Source organism: Cololabis saira, chromosome 15, assembly GCF_033807715.1.
Source record: "Cololabis saira isolate AMF1-May2022 chromosome 15, fColSai1.1, whole genome shotgun sequence".
Taxonomy (NCBI): Eukaryota; Metazoa; Chordata; class Actinopteri; order Beloniformes; family Belonidae; genus Cololabis; species Cololabis saira.
In genome coordinates, this window is record NC_084601.1 from 35,115,946 (window position 1) to 35,134,955 (window position 19,010).

At 39.2% G+C, this 19,010-nt stretch overlaps 1 protein-coding gene across 1 annotated transcript; it reads left to right on the top strand.

Annotated features, from left to right (window-relative positions):
- Positions 1 to 563: 563 nt before the first annotated feature.
- LOC133460840 (tumor necrosis factor receptor superfamily member 6B-like) lies at positions 564 to 18,990 on the top strand. Its single transcript, XM_061741603.1, has 6 exons — positions 564 to 672; positions 774 to 846; positions 6,199 to 6,376; positions 10,661 to 11,102; positions 16,981 to 17,157; positions 18,375 to 18,990. Exons 1-6 carry the CDS (start codon positions 564 to 566, stop codon positions 18,662 to 18,664), a joined length of 1,269 nt encoding a protein of 422 aa, XP_061597587.1. The 3' UTR covers positions 18,665 to 18,990.
- Positions 18,991 to 19,010: the final 20 nt, after the last annotated feature.

Genomic DNA, 19,010 nt, shown 5'->3' on the forward strand with positions numbered 1-19,010 from the left:
ACCAAATGTAAGCTCTGTCATAAATATAATATACAGTAACTATGATATAAATATATCTATGATATAAATATAATACGTATATCTATACAAACATACAAAGATAACATGACGAAATAGCAAAACACACAACTGCTGATCTTTAAACACAGTCCTCACTTTTATACCTCAAATAAACTATGTCTTTATATTTCTTCTTAAATTGTTTTATGTTCGTAATGTCAGGGTTTGACTCTTCCCCCCCAGTTTGTGAGTTTCAGTTCTGTCCCTCCTGTTTCCCATTTGCCCTGATTGCCTGTGTCTCGTCGTGTCTCGTTATCCCCTGTGTATATCTGGTCTTGTCATCCCCTTCTTCCCTGTCGGTCCGTACTGTTTGTTCCCTCCATGTCTCCTGTGTTTTTTGGATTCCTGTTTTGTTTCAGTTTCTTGATCCTGCCAGCAGCGCTTTTGGTTTTTGTTTGTTTTTGAATAAATCCTGCTTTTTTTGAGAACTCCTGCCTCCGGCCTCCCTCTCTCCTGCGTTTGGGTCCTCAGCAAACCGCACCCTAACAGAACGGACCGACCAGATGGACCCAGCGGGAGAGCGCCTCACGCTGCTGGACTTTTTGGAGAACATGCCCTGGGCCGAGGAGGGGGAGTATGGGGACCCCTTTTTGGGAACACGGCTGGCTCTGGGTGGGCCCAGGAGCCTGCAGGCTCAGGGGAGGCAACGACAACGACGACGGCGCCAGCCCCAGCTTGCTCCAGCTCCAGCTCCTGCTCCCGTTCCTGCTCAGGTGATGGACCCGGGTCGCCCCCCAGCCAGTCCCTGTTCCCGAGGCGGTCCCGCCCGTCTCTGTTCCCGCGGCGGTCCCGAGGATGGCCCCCGGAACTTTGGCCGTGTGTTGGCCTGGGCCCTCCTCCAGGCCCCCTCCACCCGCCCTGGGTGTGGACTTTTGGGACATCTGGGATCTGTCCCTTGAGGGGGGGGTACTGTCAGGGTTTGACACTTCCCCCCCAGTTTGTGAGTTTCAGTTCTGTCCCTCCTGTGTCCCATTGGCCCTGATTGTCTGCACCTGTGTCTCGTTATCCCCTGTGTATATCTGGTCTTGTCATTCCCTTGTTCCCTGTCGGTCCGTACTGTTTCCTCCCTCTGTGTTCCTGAGCCCAGTTTTGATCCCTGTGATAGCCTATCTTTAGTTTCTCGATCCTGCCAGCAGCACTTTTTGTTTTGTCTTTATGGAATAAGTCCTGCTTTTTTGCTGCCTCCTGCCTCCTGCCTCCTGCTCTCCTGCTTTTGGGTCCTCAATTAAACGGCATCCTGACATTATTACATAAACAGTGGCAAGGAAAAACTCCCCTTTAGGAGGGAAGAAACCTGGAGCAGGGCCTGAATCATAAGGGGGGGACCTCGTGCTGAAGGCTAGCTGGGCAGAGCAGGAAAAGAGAAAACAGACAGAGAGAATGAAGAACAGAGGAAGAAGAGACACAGACACAATGGCACCTCTCAGTGGATCATGGTGGTGTCTCCCTGCAGCGTAGCTCTATAGCAGCATATCTAGGATAAAAGTAATGTTTAAAACCAGCTGTTCTAGTCTTGTCCTGCAGCTGCAGCTACAACTACTGGCCCTAAACCACTAGAGTTTACACTAACTATACGCTTTACTAAACAGAAACGTTTTAAGTTTGGTTTTAAAGGTGGAGGTGCTGTCAGCCTCCTTAACCCAGACTGGAAGTTGGTTCCATAGTAACGGTGCCTGATAGCAGAAGACCATCCTCCAGATCTACATTTGGATACTCTAGGACAGGGGTTGGCAACCTGCGGCTCTAAAGCCGCATGCGGCTCTTTAGCGCCGCCCTAGTGGCTCCCTGGAGCTTTTTCAAAAATGTTTGACCTTTTTTCTTCTTTTTTTCCTTTTTTTCTCTTCCTTTTTCCTTTTTTTAATCTCAACATTTTGACTTCTTTCTCGACATTTCCACTTTTTTCTCAAAGTTTTGACTTTTTTCCTCAAGATTGTACTTCAACATTAATCTTGACTTTTTGACTTTTTTCTCAAAATTTTGACTTTTTTCTCAACATTTCGACTTTTTTCTCGACATTTTGACTTTTTTCTCCAAGTGCATAATGAAAAAAAAAATCTTCCTCCTCTAAAATATTATTTTTATTTTTCTCCTGCCTGGCCCTGACACTCTTCCATAGATTTGCGTAACAAAAAGAGTCATGTGGAAAGACATTTTCATGTTACATTTGCAGCCGAGGACCCAGTTATAACTAATATAGCTACATGCAGCATGTGTTGCTTTCATTCTAAGGCTTATACAAGACTTTTCATTTTTTGCAGCTCCAGACATATTTGTTTTTTGTGTTTTTGGTCCAATATGGCTCTTTCAACATTTTGGGTTGCCGACCCCTGATCTAGGAACTACGAGTAAACCTGCACTCTGAGAAAAGAGAGCTCTATTAGGAACATGAGGAACTATCAGGTCTTGCAAATATGACGGAGCTAGGCCGTTTTGGGCTTTATACGCAAGTAATACAGTTTTGAAGTTTTACGGGGAGCCAATGGATTGAGGCTAACACTTGACATGGTCTCTCTTGCTGATTCCTGTCAGCACTTTGGATCAGCTGGAAGATATTCAGAGAATTCCTTGGACATCCTGCTATATTACAGTAATCTAGCCTAGAAGAGAAATGTGCTGTTGCCATCTGTCTTTGTTCCTTTCCAGCATCCTTACAAACTTGCATCAACAACAACTTGTTCCCACATAATTTGAAACAACTGGGGTAAAGTGAGTTGTGGAGTTGTCCAACGAGGTACATCTGTGTTTAATGTGTGGTTTAGCTTTCGCTCACTATTGCGCAGCTTCTGTTCACAACTTTGCAAAAAGAGTCAATGAGCTATCACACTGTGTTCCATTTGGTGAAAATTGTTTATGGAGTTGTTAAAAGGGTGGCTTAATTGTGTTCAAGTTACTGAGCAGTTGGTTCAGGCAATGGGGTTTTATTGATTCAGCAATTGATAAAATACAGTAATTAGGATTCCATGACATTTAAGTTTAAGACAGTTGCAGGTTCATGAATTTTCCATTGTATCCGAGTAACTGTTGACATGGATTTCAATGAAAATTTGACTAGACTAGGGTGCCTAATACTTTTGAACAGTAGCCTACTGTATACATGCTGTATACACCTCACTTATATTTGATTGATTCATTAAGACACAGTATATGCAGCATATACACTGTTGATTGTTTTTTTTTTCTCATTTAACATGCTCAGTTAAATGCTTTAATCGTAATTTTTTGTTTTTGATTATCTTCATTTTTGGTTCTGCCTTTTCTTCTGAAACCTAATTTCATTCATGTACTGAACTTGTATTTTCTAAAATATTGTAAATGTCGCCCTCTAGTGACAGTAATACGCTTCATACAAAAAATAATAAATAAATCCCTTTTGCATACACTCACCTGCCACTTTATTAGGTACACCTTGTGTTGGAGCCAAAATACTTTTATTTTATTTATTTAAACACATTACTAAATTAATCTCAAACTGAATATGAATTGCCATTCCCCTTATGGTGACGTCATGTTTAACCTGTCAATCATTCAATCAGTCTTGGTGGGTGGTTGTCATAGAAACCATTATTACCTTCCTGGGTGGTGATTGCACTCAGGTGCGACAGGGGGAAGACAGACAGTTTTTCGACCGTGCAAGACGTGCAAGACAGACAGTGGCGTTCAGTCACGTTATAAGTATAAACAGTGGATTTATGTTCGTTTGGAGTGCTGCTGCGTATCAAATAAATGGATTGGCATATCCTACCTGGATCCTATGTCTGAGCTTTTGAATTTGTTTAAAGCACGCGTACTAACTAAAACCAACCCAGTTGCCCTGCTGACAGCGGCAACGCCCTTCAGCGTGTAGCTTCCACGCACACACCCGCAGCTCTGCAGGGGAGCCACAGTGTGGCTCGCGAGCTGGAACATGGCAGCAGCCAAATTGCTAAGTAAATGTGACATTAACTTTCTGTTTATATGTCTATTTGTGTTGCATCTTACAATGTGCGCGGTCTGCGTCTTGGACAAAGCGAAGCGGATAAATCACGCCGCGTTGTTGTGGATGAACTTCTGGGGAAAAGTGACATTTTGTGTTTGCAAGAAACATTTCTGGCAAAACAACATCTGGAAGGTTTGAACACGTTGAGTAAAGATTTTAGTGGGGCCGGTGAATCCACCACTGATTTTAGCTCCAGAATAGTCCGGGGGAGGATTCCAGGGGGAGTGGCTATTCTGTGGAGAAAGAAATCAGCTGGCCAATGTTGTTAGATTAGATGTTGATTGGGCTATTGGTCTTGAGCTTAATCTTAATGGCAGGAGGTTTTTAATTTTGAATGTTTATACACCTTACGAGTGTTATGAAAATGAAGATGATTATCTCAACAGGCTGGCAAGTATTATGTCTATTATCCAAGATAGCCCATATACCTGTGTATATATGTGGTTGGAGATATGAATGCTGATGTCTCGGATACCAGTTCATTATTTGCTAAGCATCTACTGCAGTACTGTTCAGATAATGGTGTGATCCTCTCAGCAAGGTACTTATGCCAGATGACAGCTTCACCTATATAAGTGACGCTTGGCACACTACTTCCTGGTTGGATCACTGTTTGTGCACAGCTGATGCACATGACTCGATCGATGCCATGAAAATTAACTATGATCTGGCTACTACTGATCATATTCCATTCACAATGTGGTTAAATGTGGGCCATCTACCACTACTGCTGTCAGAGGTCAACAACATTGATGTTGGGAAAGTAGACTGGTCCTACTTGACGAAGGCTGAACTTGATAATTATTGTGGCAGGTCTCATACCTTGCTGGGAAATGTAGTACTGCCAAAACATGCTGTCATGTGTAATGATGTTAATTGCAATAATCAGCAACACTGTGATGAGCTGTCTTCTTTTTATAATGCTATTGTGGACTCTCTCAAAGGGGCCAGTAAGCCCTTTTGTAGGTCTAAATTTAAATCCAAATTGGTGTCCAGTTGTAAGCCAGGGTGGAACGATTATGTTAAGGAGCTGCATGCTGAGGCTCGTAGGGCTTTTAAATCATGGATTGTTTCAGGTAGACCAAAGCATGGAGAAATATTTGAATACAAGAAATTTACTAATGCTAATTTTAAATATGCTCTTCGGTACATTAAAAAGCATGAGAATATGTTGAGGTCTGACTCATTGGCTCAAAAAATGAAAAGCAAGAATGTGTATGATTTCTGGAAAGAAATCAGGACCATGAATAATTGTAAACTGCCTCTCCCATCTGATATTGATGGTGTGAGTGGCTCTGATAATATATGTGAGCTATGGCAGAAGCAATACCATGAGTTGTTTAACTGCCTGAAAGGTAATGTGTTTCAATTGGGCAAAATAGAAGATAATGCTAATGTGACCGTTACCCCTCAAGAAGTAGAGGAAGCAGCTATGGGGTTAAGTTGTAATAAGGCATGTGGCTTAGACAAAATCAGTGCCGAGCATCTCAAATTTGCTGATAAAAAACTTTATGTCCTGCTTGCTATATGTTTTACTGGATTCCTAGTACACGGCGTTTTACCTGATTCTATTTTATCTGTTTTATTAGTGCCTGTCATCAAGGATAAAGTGGGTAAACTTAATAGCTCAGAAAACTATAGGCCTATTGCCTTGGCTAGTATTTTATCAAAAATTTTGGAGAAAATTTTATTGAATAGATTGGAACTCTATATTTTATCATCTGATAACCAATTTGGTTTTAAACGAGATCATGGCACTGATTTGTGCATATTTGCCTTAAAGGAAATAGTGGATAAATATAGGAAACTAAACTAAAAACTAAACTAAACTAAAGTTTTATTGACGCCTCAAAAGCGTTTGACCGTGTTAACCATGAAAAGCTATTCAGAAAATTGAGTGTGAGTGGTGTTCCTGGTTACCTGGTCAGAATTCTGGTGTACTGGTATGCACAGCAGACTATGAGAGTTCAGTGGGGAAGCTCTGTATCTGCTCCATTCCATGTTACCAATGGAGTTCGGCAGGGAGGGATTTTGTCACCGGTCCTGTTTAATTTTTATATGGAGGACCTTTCTCTGCAGCTGAATAAGTGTGGAACAGGCTGTATGATAGGTGATGTACTTGTCAACCACCTAATGTATGCGGATGATCTTGTTATTTTCAGTCCATATAGTGCTGGCCTCCAGCAGCTGCTGAGGACATGTTCTCAGTACGGGTCTGAATACAACATTAAATACAACACAAAGAAGACTAATGTGATGATTGTCCGTAGCCGGGGAGATAGAAAGTTAGCATTTCCTGACTTCTTTCTGGCAGACTCTGTTCTCACCGAGTGTGACGAGGTGAAATACCTCGGTCATTTTATGACTAAGGATCTCTCTGATGACAGAGACATTTATAGACAGTGTAGAAGGATGTATGCCCAAGCGAATATGCTACTGCGCAAATTCAGCATGTGCTCAGAGGATGTTAAGATTTTTTTGTTTAAAACATATTGTACATCCCTTTACACTGGCCACTTGTGGTGTCAGTACAAGAAAAGCAGCATGCGGAGGCTCACTGTGGCTTATAATGACTGTATGAGGCTTCTTCTTAGAGTCCCAAGGAGCTGTAGTGCCAGTCATTTGTTTGCTAGTGTTGGAGTTCCAACCTGTGCTGCTGTGCTACGGAAGGTGATGTACAAATGTATATGTAGAGTATCTAACTCTATAAACAGCATCATCACCTGCTTAACGAATCCTGCACTCAGCTCAGTCAGGTTCACATCCACGTTGTGGAACCACTGGCGGTCATGTCTATACACTTGTGCCTGACACTGTCGTCTTATTGTGTCACTGTTGTTTTTTTAGTCTTTTGTTGTTGTCTTTTATATTATAGGTTGTTGTCTTTTATATTGTGTATTTTATATGTATAATGTTTTTTAATGGTACTATGGACCTCTTCTTAAGATGTGTCTTTAATAAAGTATGAATTGAATTGAATTGTATAGCCTATAGGTACAGGCTTTACACCTTGCCTTAATACTTTGTGGCGTAGATTCAACAAGGTCCTGGAAACATTCCTCAGAGAGTCTGATCCATATTGACATGACAGCATCACGCAGTTGCTGCAGATTTGTCGGCTGCACATCCATGATGAGAATCTCCCGTTCCACCACATTCCAAAGCTGCTTTATTGGACTGAGATGTGGTGACTGTGGAGGCCGTTTGAGTAGTGAACTCATCGTCATGTTCAAGAAACCACATTACTTCTAGACTAGATTACTGTAATGTGTTATTAGCAGGATGTCCCAGTCATTTGCTGAATGTGAAACTCCTTGTGACTTAGACCTAAAATATTTTCACTTTCCATTACCCCAAACCTTGATTAAGGACCACATTTTCTGGAATAAAACCATGGTGGATATTTATTTTTTTGTGCATGATGTGTGCAAACTGTGGTGAGGGTTAGAGCAAAGATAAGTCATCTGCCTTGTTGTTTTTTCAAGCAAAGGAACATTAAAAAGATGTAAAAATTGAACATATCCGGATGCAGGAAGTGCTGATGTGTAGAACAACAGAGTATATAATTACATACTTATGACTTACCTTATGACCAAAGTAGTTTCCCTGTGATTTCAAGAGATTCAAGAGAGATTTCAAGAGAAGTTTTGTTTTCACTCTGTGTTTCCCCAAGGATTTCTCACTCGGTTTAAAAGAAAAGTTAAGATTACCTTTCACTCTGTGTGAGTCGGGTATTTAAATAAATTCCCTTCTCTTCATTTCCTTCGGAAATCACCCATGAGCTTGTTTAAGAATTAGTTCAGTTGAACTCTGGACATAATATTTTCAGTTTCAACTGTTGGGAAATCCATAGTCCCTTAATAATTTCAAACTTTCCTGATTGTTAAACAGAGAAGCAGTATAGGAAAAAAATGAAAGCAGGCAGGACTTTAAAAACAATGTACAGAACTCTAAGTCTGTGTGGGTTTCTCTCAACTTTTATTTTATCATTGTCTGTGTGCTGTATGTTCAGGTCCAGAAAGGCTACAGATGTGTCTGTGTGAGTTGTGGCTTGCAGTTTTTCTTGAACATCAGCTGACAAAGAAGAGTCACACACCATCACCCTTAAAGTGTCAGTTAAATAACAACTTAAAATCCTTGTTTAATTGTACTTTAATTGTAAGCCAAGGCAAAATGAACTAATGCCTGATTTATAAATGAATAAATCCATTGCATCACATGAGCAACACCTCGCTGCGTCTTACCTTTGTCCTTCCTTTGGAAGCAGTTAGACTTTATGTACATTTCCATACATTGCTTCTGCATTTTACCCTGTTTTTTAGTTGTTTGTTGAATTTTTATTTATTTATTTCCACAGTGATAACACAATAATTATTTTTTTTTTTTTTAACACACAAGGACAAATAATTTGTGCAGGAGAGGAAAAGAAGCCCGAACGGCTTATAAAAAATCCTCCCCTCAATACAAAATCACCAAAATAAATCAGTCAATATAATAAAGAATAAATAATAAATAATAATAATAATAATAATATAATAAAGAAAGAATAAAGACAGTGTGAAATGCGTTGTTCATCTAACATTTTATTTTAAGACGAAATAATAACAAGAGAATTATTGCATGCCCACCTAGATCTTCTGTATTAATAAATGTTTTATTTTAAAGTAATATGTCCTGTAAGTCAATGGGGATGTTCTTTCATCCAACTGTATGTCTTGTATGACTTCCTTTTTTTTTCTTGTCTGCACACATATTAATGATTAATACCATGCTGGTAAGAACTTAAGGCATATATGTGCATTTAATATATACATATATATGTATATATATATATATATATATATATATATTTTTTTTTTTTTTTTTTTTTTTTTTTTCCTTACATCTTTATATTTATATTTTTACCTATCTTACTCTGCACTTTAAGGACCAGCATCTGCAATGAAGCACCTTTAATTTCGTTGTATATGAGCAATGACTATGTTATTTGACTATACTATTTGTCTATTTTAATGTCTATTTCTGGCCACGAGGTGTCATCACACGGACACCGTCATCATGATGAGAGTCGGAGTAAAAGTGATACTGAGGAGGAGCCGTGACTGCTGCGTTCTGTTTCGGTCCAGTTGGACCCCTTTTTCTCATTCTTTTTCTCTTTTAAATGCAAAAACAGGGCATTGATTGGGACAGTCAAAAACTGTTAAAGTTACTTGGACTCTTTGTGTGACTAATTTGCCGACGGACTCACTAACCGGAGCAGTGACGGGAGTCATGGGAGTGGTGCTGCCCTCTTCCCGTTACCTTTAAAACTAATGATTTCAAATGAACAAATAACTCAGACATTATTGCATTTTAACTCCAGACAGCGTCAGGATTCAAATGAATCAACGTCTTTATTTTCAGCACTTCACTTATTTCTTGATAAAACTTGAAACGTTCTACTAATAAATAAATAACGGTTTAAAGGAAGCTGCTTAAGTCATAATGCACAATGGCATAGTGAATTGCAAGTGGATAATTCACTAGTTAGTTCAAAATCAAATGAAAGGCAGGATTTCAGAAGCCACTCCATCGCTGCGAGCAGGGCTCATTTTTTCTTGTTCAAAAAAGAGCATCATTTCCGATATTTACAATAACATTCTTCTTATCCAGAAATGTCATTTTAGATATCCACAATATCATTATGCCAAGGACAAATGACGTCACGTTTGCCATTCATGTGTATGGGGTTTCTACAATTCTGTTGCAGATATCATATCCGCAATGTGAATTACAGATATCTCTAATTGTGATTTTGACTAGTCAAAATGACGTTATAGATATCTGCCATGTCAATTCCCGATAGCGGACAAATAAAAACAAATAGATAGGCTACAAATGTTCCTTTGTGCCTCTCTTTAAGGCTTTGGACACTGCAGAGAAGAGGAGGTAATTGTGTCTCTGTGGTTTAGAACCTGGTCCATGCTGCCACCTGTGCTGTTGAAATGTATTTAAAACTATTTATGCTGATCGGCTGCCCCCCTTTTTATGAACGGAGCTGTATGGCAAGGCAAGGCAAGTTTATTTATATAGCACAATTCAACACAAGGTAATATAAAGTGCTTTCCATCGAATTTAAAAGCGGCAAGACATAATTAAACAGTAAATAACAAATACAATGAAATAAAATTATGAGAAAAGAAGGTAAAATAATAAAAAGCACAAGTTGCTGATTTAAGAGTACGCTTAAATAACAAATACATGAAATGAAATGATAAGAAAAGAGGTAAAATAATAAAAAGCACAAGTTGTTAAAGGGCAGTAGAGTAGGGTACAGCAGGTAAGTATTTAATTTAGGAGTACGCTTGAGTAAACAGTAATGTTTTTAGGCCTGATTTAAAGGAGCTGACCGTTGGAAAAGATGAGTATGATGAATGTGTGCCGAATGATTATATCTTATGGTGAGATGCAAATGAGCAATGAACAGATCCGTGGGCGACATAAAAGCCGCGGACGCGCGTCCTCCTTCCCCGTGATTGATCACCAAGTCCTCCATCATCTCAGAATGGTAGGTGGAGACACACACACTGCGAACAAACTTGAAGAGAACATCTGAAAAAAGCCTTTTTATTTCATCTCCAGTAGGTTCATCTGCCCCAGGTTGATGGTTTTGCCTGTGTTTTTTTTTCCTCTCTCCTGCAGCTTTGTCTCCTGGCCCTGCTGTCCCTGCGCGCCGCCCCGGCGGGAGGCGCCGCGCCGCTCAGCTACGAGACCCAGGACCCGGGGACGGGCGAGCCGCTGCTCTGCGCCGGGTGTCCGCCCGGGACCTTCCTCCGCGCCCCCTGCACCGCCCGGACGCCCAGCGAGTGCGCGCCGTGTCCCGCGGGCTCCTTCACGGAGCTGTGGAACTACATGGGCCGGTGTCTGCGCTGCGGGGTCTGCGGACACCAGCAGGTGCTGAAGAAGGCGTGCACGGCGGACAGCGACTGCCAGTGCGAGTGCCGGCAGGGCTTCTACTATCACCCGCAGCACGACATGTGCGTGACGCACAGCGAGTGTCCCACCGGGCAAGGGGTGCTCAGAAAAGGTAAGTTGTTCTATTTTGGTGACTTTCTGTCAAAATCAACACGTTTTTCTTGTTTATTCTATTGTTTTGGTGATGACTTTTTACTGTGAAGCATTTATAGGCACTTATATGCAGAGGTGGACAGAGTAGGCTACTCGACCCCAGTACTTGAGTAAGAGTACAAATACTACTGGTCAAAATTTACTCCGTTACAAGTAAAAGTAGCTCAGTCAAAATATTACTCGAGTAAGAGTAGAAAAGTACTTGCTTTTAAAGGTACTTAAGTATCCAAAAGTAAATGCTTTTAAATTTACTTTAAGTAAAAGTAAGAGTAAGAGTAAGAGTAAATTTCTTAATTTAAGGATCTTTTAACTCTTGTTTCTGAGAATTAACTCTTTGAAACCAGCTGCACTGATGTGCTGCTTTTAGAACCACAATGTTATATAAAACCTGCAGAAACACCAAAAACAAATCAAATGAATGGGATCATAAGAGGACAGCAGATGATGCAGAGTTTATTAACAATCATGAACTGAAACCAAATGAACCTGCATTATCCAACTAAGTCTGGATCCCCCTCAAAGACCACTGCTTTACAAAAAACTACATCTCTGCTTTCAATAACTCAATGTTGAAGTCACTTAAGTTTACAGGAAGGACATGTACCAGTACAATATAGCAATATAGAGCATAACAAACTGTCTCCCAATGTCTGTCTTGTCTCCTCCTTTGACAAAAACAGCTTGTGTCCAATTGGATTTTAGGGAAGAAGAAAAAAGAGCAGACCTGAAAGTAACGAGTACTTTTCAGCCTTCCTAGAAATTTACTCGAGTAAAAGTAAAAATATTTGTCTTGGAAATGTATTCAAGTAAGAGTAATAAGTACCAAAGAAATCTAATACTCAAGTAAAGTACAAATCCTCTGGATATGTACTTAAGTACAGTACTCAAGTAAATTTACTCCGTTACTGTCCACCACTGCTTATATGTGCTCTATAAATAAAGTCTGACTGAGACCATCAACTTGACTTTGACCAACAAAACTATAAGAGCTTAAAAATATCATGAGACAACCACTAATTGTACGAAAGAGTATTAGGGCCAGGCAGGAAAAAAATAAAAATAATATTTTAGAGGAGGAAGATTTTTTTTTTCATTATGCACTTCGAAAAAAAAGTCGAAATGTTGAGAAAAAAGTTGAAATTTCGAGAAAAAAGTCGAAATGTCGAGAATAATGTTGAAGCACAATTTCGAGAAAAAAGTCGAAATTTCGACTTTATTCTTGAAATTGTATTTCAACTTTATTCTCGACATTTCGACTTTTTTCTCAAAGTGCACAAAAAATCTTCCCCTCAAATATTTTTCTCCTGCATGGCCCTAATACTCTTCTGTACTTTTTTTTTTACTGTGAAGCACCGGGCAAGGGGTGCTCAGTAAAGGTAGGTTGTTCTATTTTGGTCTCTTTCTGTCAAAATCAACACGTTTTTCCCGTTTATTATTTATTATTGGTGATGACTTTTTACCGGGAAGCACTTATAGGCTTTTATATGTGCTCTATAAATAAAGCTGACTCTGACTGAGACAGTCGGTGCGTCCGAAATGCCATACTAAACAGTAGGGAGACCGGGGCTTGTTGTCACACTTTTTACTCTTATATTTTTCTTGTAATCAATACATCATATATAAAGTTTAGTTTAGTTTAGAGTTTATTTACAAATTATGGAAAAAAAAACACAAATACAGATAATAATCAATCAATTGAGGTTTGTACTGATAGGCTACTCCCCAGAAGCTACTGTAGCTTATTAATAGGGCCCCAGTCACACAGCAAAACAACTATAAATTACACATATAATACATATACATATAATAACATTATCACCTAAATAAGAAAAAACACACAATAAACCCCTGAGACCTCCTCAGATTTCCTTGATACAAATATATTCTTATAGAAACAATACATCAGGTATTGGTACATAAAACATTTAATAAGAGACATAATTTAATAACAATTTTTGTTTTAGTCTCTTTTTAAAAATTGAGCTAGATCCAGACTCTTTTATAGCAACTATCAATCTCATTCCAAATGTTTGGACCTTGGCAGGTTACACTGAAACCTGTACATTTCAGTTTCCTTTTCTTTCCCTTTAAAAGTTGTTTTCCCCTTGTGGTGTGTTCATGAGTGGGAGCATAAATGGGGATGAGATGACAGAGTCTACCATTGAGTCTAAACACTAAATTGTACATTACACAGGCATTGTGGAAAATGTTACACTCAGTAAGTTTCAGAAGCTTATATCCATAAAAAAGAGGATCAGAGGGAGCATTAAATTTGCTCCATGATATAAATAAATCAAATGATAAAACAAATGTGTACCGGATGAAAGACAAAAGTCTCAGGTATATATTTTGTATTCATATCATGTTCATATCTTGTGTCAGTGCAGAGTTATTACCAATCAAATAGTGATTGTGAACATGTCTCAAGTTGATAAGTTAATAATCGATTAATCTGTCGATTATTTTTTCGATTAATCGATGAATCGGATAAAAAAAACAAAAAACAAAAAAGCATTAAATTCCAACCATTTATTCGAAAACAGAACTGACAGTGCAAATTCACAGTGCAGATACTCTTCAGAAAGTTCACAAACAGGTTGCTCCTTGAACATCCCTGAGCTTTTAAAGTATTGATTAAAAAAAAAACACAGAATACATACACATGTATGCTTTACATCTGCCAAATATATAAAAATAAAGTGCACACAAGAGGTATACTTTGTTTAAAAGGGACCTGAGCTGTCAGAACAATAAATCAATTATAAAAAATAAAGAAAAATACAAATCAGAAACAGCATTTGTTTGCACATTACAATTTGTTCTCTCACTGCCTTCACTCAAAAAACTAAGGATCTTACCAAGAAGTTTTCTTATTTCTAACCTAAAAATGTCATTACACCTGATAACACACATACGTTAAAAGGTTAGGTGTTGTTCCCACGTGTTTCAATTGAACTTTCATTTGTGTCAAGCAAATTTTAAGTTCTAGTTAAGTTTTAAGTTCAAGTCTTTATAAAATTTTGAGTTCAAAATAAAATTATGAGACCTGCTGTATTGGGGCACATTTTCCTTTAGTTAAAATTGTAGCGGGAACAGATGTTTAGAGGAACCTATGTATGTACCGGGTTAGAAGGGGAACATATAGGAGAACGGACCAGAAGAATATAGCGTGGATTAAAAATAAAAGTTAAGCACTGAGCTACATGTGTCTCCCATCTGGGCCACTGCAGACTGCCTGAGCATGGCATGTTACTAAAACCAAACAAATCCGCGCCCTCTTTCTTGTCCCTTTAACGTGCGTCGCGTCAGTGCGCTGTGCCGCATTAAAAGTAGTCCGGGCAAAATACCTGCTTTGAGCTGGCTAAGAAGCTGAACGGCTCCTCTACTTCAGCTCCGATTTATGGTTCCGCGTCACACCAACGCAGAGCCTACGGCGTAGGGCACGCGGCGGTGCCCTACGCCGTCGATTTAACGCGGAACCATAAATCAGGCTTCAGTGAGTGACGTAATAATCGCGCGACACAACGAATCGATAATGGAATTCATTGCCAACGCTTTTAATAATCAATTTTTATCGATTTTATCGATTCGTTGTTGCAGCCCTAATTCTTATTGATATTTTTTTACTTGAATGTGAATAAACCCTGACATAAAACATTATGCAACATTAAACTAGTCCCAAACTAATCCTGGAAGGTCTATTCAACAACCTCAAACAAACCTGACCTCAGTCAGTCCTGGAACATCTAGTCATAAAGTTTCAAACAAAACCTGACGTCAATAGTCAGACTCCTCATCTGAGTCGCAGTTCTGACATAGGCTACTCTACATACACTGATTTGCCAGGGGTGCACTTTTCATGGGCCCATCCTTTGCATATGCACTGCACCCAGGTTTGTTCTGGGTGGCTGTTTGGACAGCCCATCAATGGAGAGGTGTGAGGAGTGGTTGTCAAGGAGGAGCAAGCAAGGCTTCTCCTTTGAACACTTGGCATGCTCCACAAAATGATGGAGGAAATCCACAAAGCTCTTTCATCCATCCTGTCTTATTTGCTCCACCTTTGTTGCCAGGTGGCCCATTGTCGATGGAGTGATCACCAAAGTGCACAAAGGAAATATAAAGTAGGGGGGGATACTGTTCCCTGTGGCTGAGACTGCACAGGCAAGAGTCACCAGGGTACTCCTTTCCCCCAGATGTTTGCATCACGTTAATATTTTTTACTTCGGGGGGTGGAAAATGGTTAATTGGTGCTTATCTCAACTTACAACGTGTTGGTGTCTTCTCACACTGGACATGAGACCTGACTATGTAGAGGAAGAAAACTAGTATTCCATTTTTTAGCTTCCCCCTTTGGTGAAGAAGATAATTGCAATGTGACAAGTTACCCATGTGACAACAAGCCCCGGCCTCCCTATATGCTCAAAAAGTATACTTAAGTCCGGCACACTTTTAAGTAAATATCAGTAGTATGCATTAATTTGGACGTACTACTCAGAGTGCACACGGCACTTCCTGCCGTTGGGAGGGGGAGTTGTTACCATGGTAACAACTCCTGTCACAGCAGCAGTAGCAGCTCCGCTCCGCTCTTTCCCGTTTATCCTGGCCCAAACAAGATGACATTATATAATATTATTATATGCAAATATTATAATATTGTTATATAATAATATGATTATACTTAATATTATACTTATGACATATATGTATCTGCGCAGCACTTAGCAACCAAACACTTGCATTGTGGGAGGTTTCTGCTTAGCTAGTACATACTAATACATTTCTCGGGAATGAGTATGGATAGTACATACTATTGTGTACGTACTAATGTTTCGGACGCACTAAAAAATCTCACATACTGTTTTTGCTACTCATTAGGGTGGAAGTATGGAATTTTGGACGCAGCTCATCAACTTGATAAACTGGACAGTTTTGATCAACAAAACTAGTGAAGAGCTTAAACATTTCATGAGAGAACAACTAATTGTCTTAAAACATGCAGGTGTTCACTTTACTCTTCCTCTACCAAGAACCAATGTACTAAGAGGGCTACAATGTAGAGAGCAGTAACATATTGGAATAAGCTCCAACCACATTTAACCATGATAAACAATAAAGCTAGATTCAAAAATAAATTAAGAAGAGCAGTACTTAGCAAGGAAGTCAGTTTTAGTTAGTTGGTTTATTCAGAAAGTTTATATGTGCTCTATAAATAAAGCTGACACTGACTGAGACCATCAACTTGATAAACTGGATAATTTTGACCAACAAAACTAGTGAAGTGTTGGGAAATGGTTGAAGAAGACCCAGATGCAGGGAGAGCAGGAGGCAGGAGTTCCAAAAACGGGTGATTTATTAGTCGAAACAAAACCAAAGCGCTGCCGAGCAGGATACAAAAACCAGAACATGAACGTGACTACAAAAAACCTAACATGGAAACCACGGAGGGAGGAACCAATACGGACCAGCAGGGAGAAGGGGAAAGACGAGACCAGATATGCAGAAGGATTAACGAGACACAGGTGCAGACGATCAGACACAGGCTTCAAAATAAAACAGGAACTATCAAAACCATAACATGTCATGAAGAGCTTAAACATATCGTGAGATAACCACTAATTGTCTTAAAACATGCAGTAACTGACATCAAGGAGTTCCCTTGATGCCCAAACAGCAGTGATGGTTCACTGTTTTCTGACTTGTTCAGCGTTGGATATGTTGCCTTACAAATGGAAATTGATCAGTCATCAATCATTGGATTTGCTGAGTAGACTGAAATACAAACGGTTTTCATCAAAACAATGTCTGTTGTTAATCCGACATTTTGGGTTCTCCTCCAGGTACAGCTGAGAAAGACACCGAGTGTCATATTTGCTCTGACGGCACCTACTCCAACATTTCCTCTGCCCAGCACGGCTGTGCCGAACATAAAAGTTGCAGCAATGCGGGGCTGCAGACGGTGTTGAGGGGATCCAGTTGGCACGACAGCGTGTGCGCGAACTGTGGAGAGCTCAAAGGTAAGATTTCTGCTCTTCGAGAAAGTTTTTCAAGTAAAAAAACCTATCCAAAGTTGGTCAAAATTGTGTGATAATATGTGATAATAGTTATAGAACAAATAAATACTCGATGACATAGATGTGAGTCAAAATATGTTACTTTTGATTGCTAGGAGATGTGAAGTATTAGCCTTTAGTGCATGGGTCGGCATGCGGCTCTTTAGCGCTGCCCTAGTGGCTCCTGGAGCTTTTTCAAAAATGTTTGACCTTTTTTTTCCTTTTTTTTCTTCTTTTTTTTCCTTTTTTTCTTTTTTCTCTTTTTTACTCTTTTTTTGTTCTTTTTTCTTTTTTTTTGTTCTTTTTTTCTTTTTTTTTCTTTTTCCTTTTTTCTTCTTCTTTTCCTTTTTTCTCTTTTTTTCTTCCTTTTTCCTTTCCTTTTTAATCTTGACATTACCAATTTTTTCTCGAAATTTTGACTTTTTTCTCGACATTTCGACTTTTTTCTCAAGATTGTTCTTCAACATTAATCTCCACATTTCGACTTTTTTCTCAACATCTCGACTTTTTTCACAAAATTTTGACTATTTCCTCAACATTTCCACTTTTTTCTCAACATTTCCACTTTTTTCTCAACATTTCAACTTTTTTCTCAAAATTGTACTTCAACATTAATCTTGACATTAAGACTTTTTTCTCAAAATTTCAACTTTTTTCTCGACATTTCAACTTTTTTCTCGACATTTCAACTTTCTTCTCGAGAATTTCTAAATTTTTCTCGACATTTTGACTTTTTTCTCAACATTTTGACTTCTTTCTCGAAGTGCATAATGAAAAAATAATAATCTTCCCCCAGTTATAACTAATATAAATAGATGCAGCAGGTGTTGTCTTCATTCTAAGGCTTATACAAGACTTTTCATTTCTTGCGGCTCCAGAAATATTTGTTTTTTTGTGTTTTTGGTCCAATATGGCTCTTTCAACATTTTGGGTTGCCGACCCCTGCTTTAGTGGTACCGTCCAACAGCCACGTGGAACTGTTTTTAACTCAGACATCAGAAATAGTTTAACTCCTGACTCAACTGTAAATTATGTGTATGGCAGTAATACCATAACATTAAAGCCTGTCTTTCTGTTTGTGTTAAAGGAAATGCTTGGTTTTGACTAAATAACACCCTCTGGAAGACATTTTTTGTGTTGCTATATCCTTATGCTTATCTTATCTTATCAATATGTTGCAGATGGTGCCGACTACCTCAAAGAGATCATCCCGGCTTTTTTTGTCCGCTATAAAATCAGTCGCAAAAGGCTGCGGCGAATGGTGCACAGGCTCCTAACTGAGGGTGGCAAACAGACCGGTGGAAGGTCACAGCTCGCCTCGTCAGCCTGGGTTTCTTCTGCCACAGCGACGCAGATTCGTCAGCTTCCAGCCATCCTGGCTAGAAGACGAGGCAAAGCTGGAAAGATATTACAAAAAATGCTGAGCAGCATCGAAGAAGCTCTGACACAGATGTGTAGTTTAAGGAGTTAATGATAGTAATTTCAGATTTGGTTTTTGCTTCCTTCCATCCATTTTGGAATTGATGGCTAGAACATTGTCCCCAACTTCCTCTGTTAACACTCAAAAAAATGTCTACCGTTGTTTGTTCTTCTCATTGTCTACATTTTTCATACCTTTTACTTTTGTGCTATAGTGTAAATTTGAATGTAGAACTTAATTTATTTACATATTTGTAGGAACAAAGTGAGTTGTAATGTAAGCAAACCATGACGCAGAGCTGTCTTGGTTCTGTGCATCCCATTCTTGACTTGGCTGCTTTGAATAATGCTCAAATAAAAACGTACTTTGAGTAGTAAGCAGTTGTATTTTATGGACT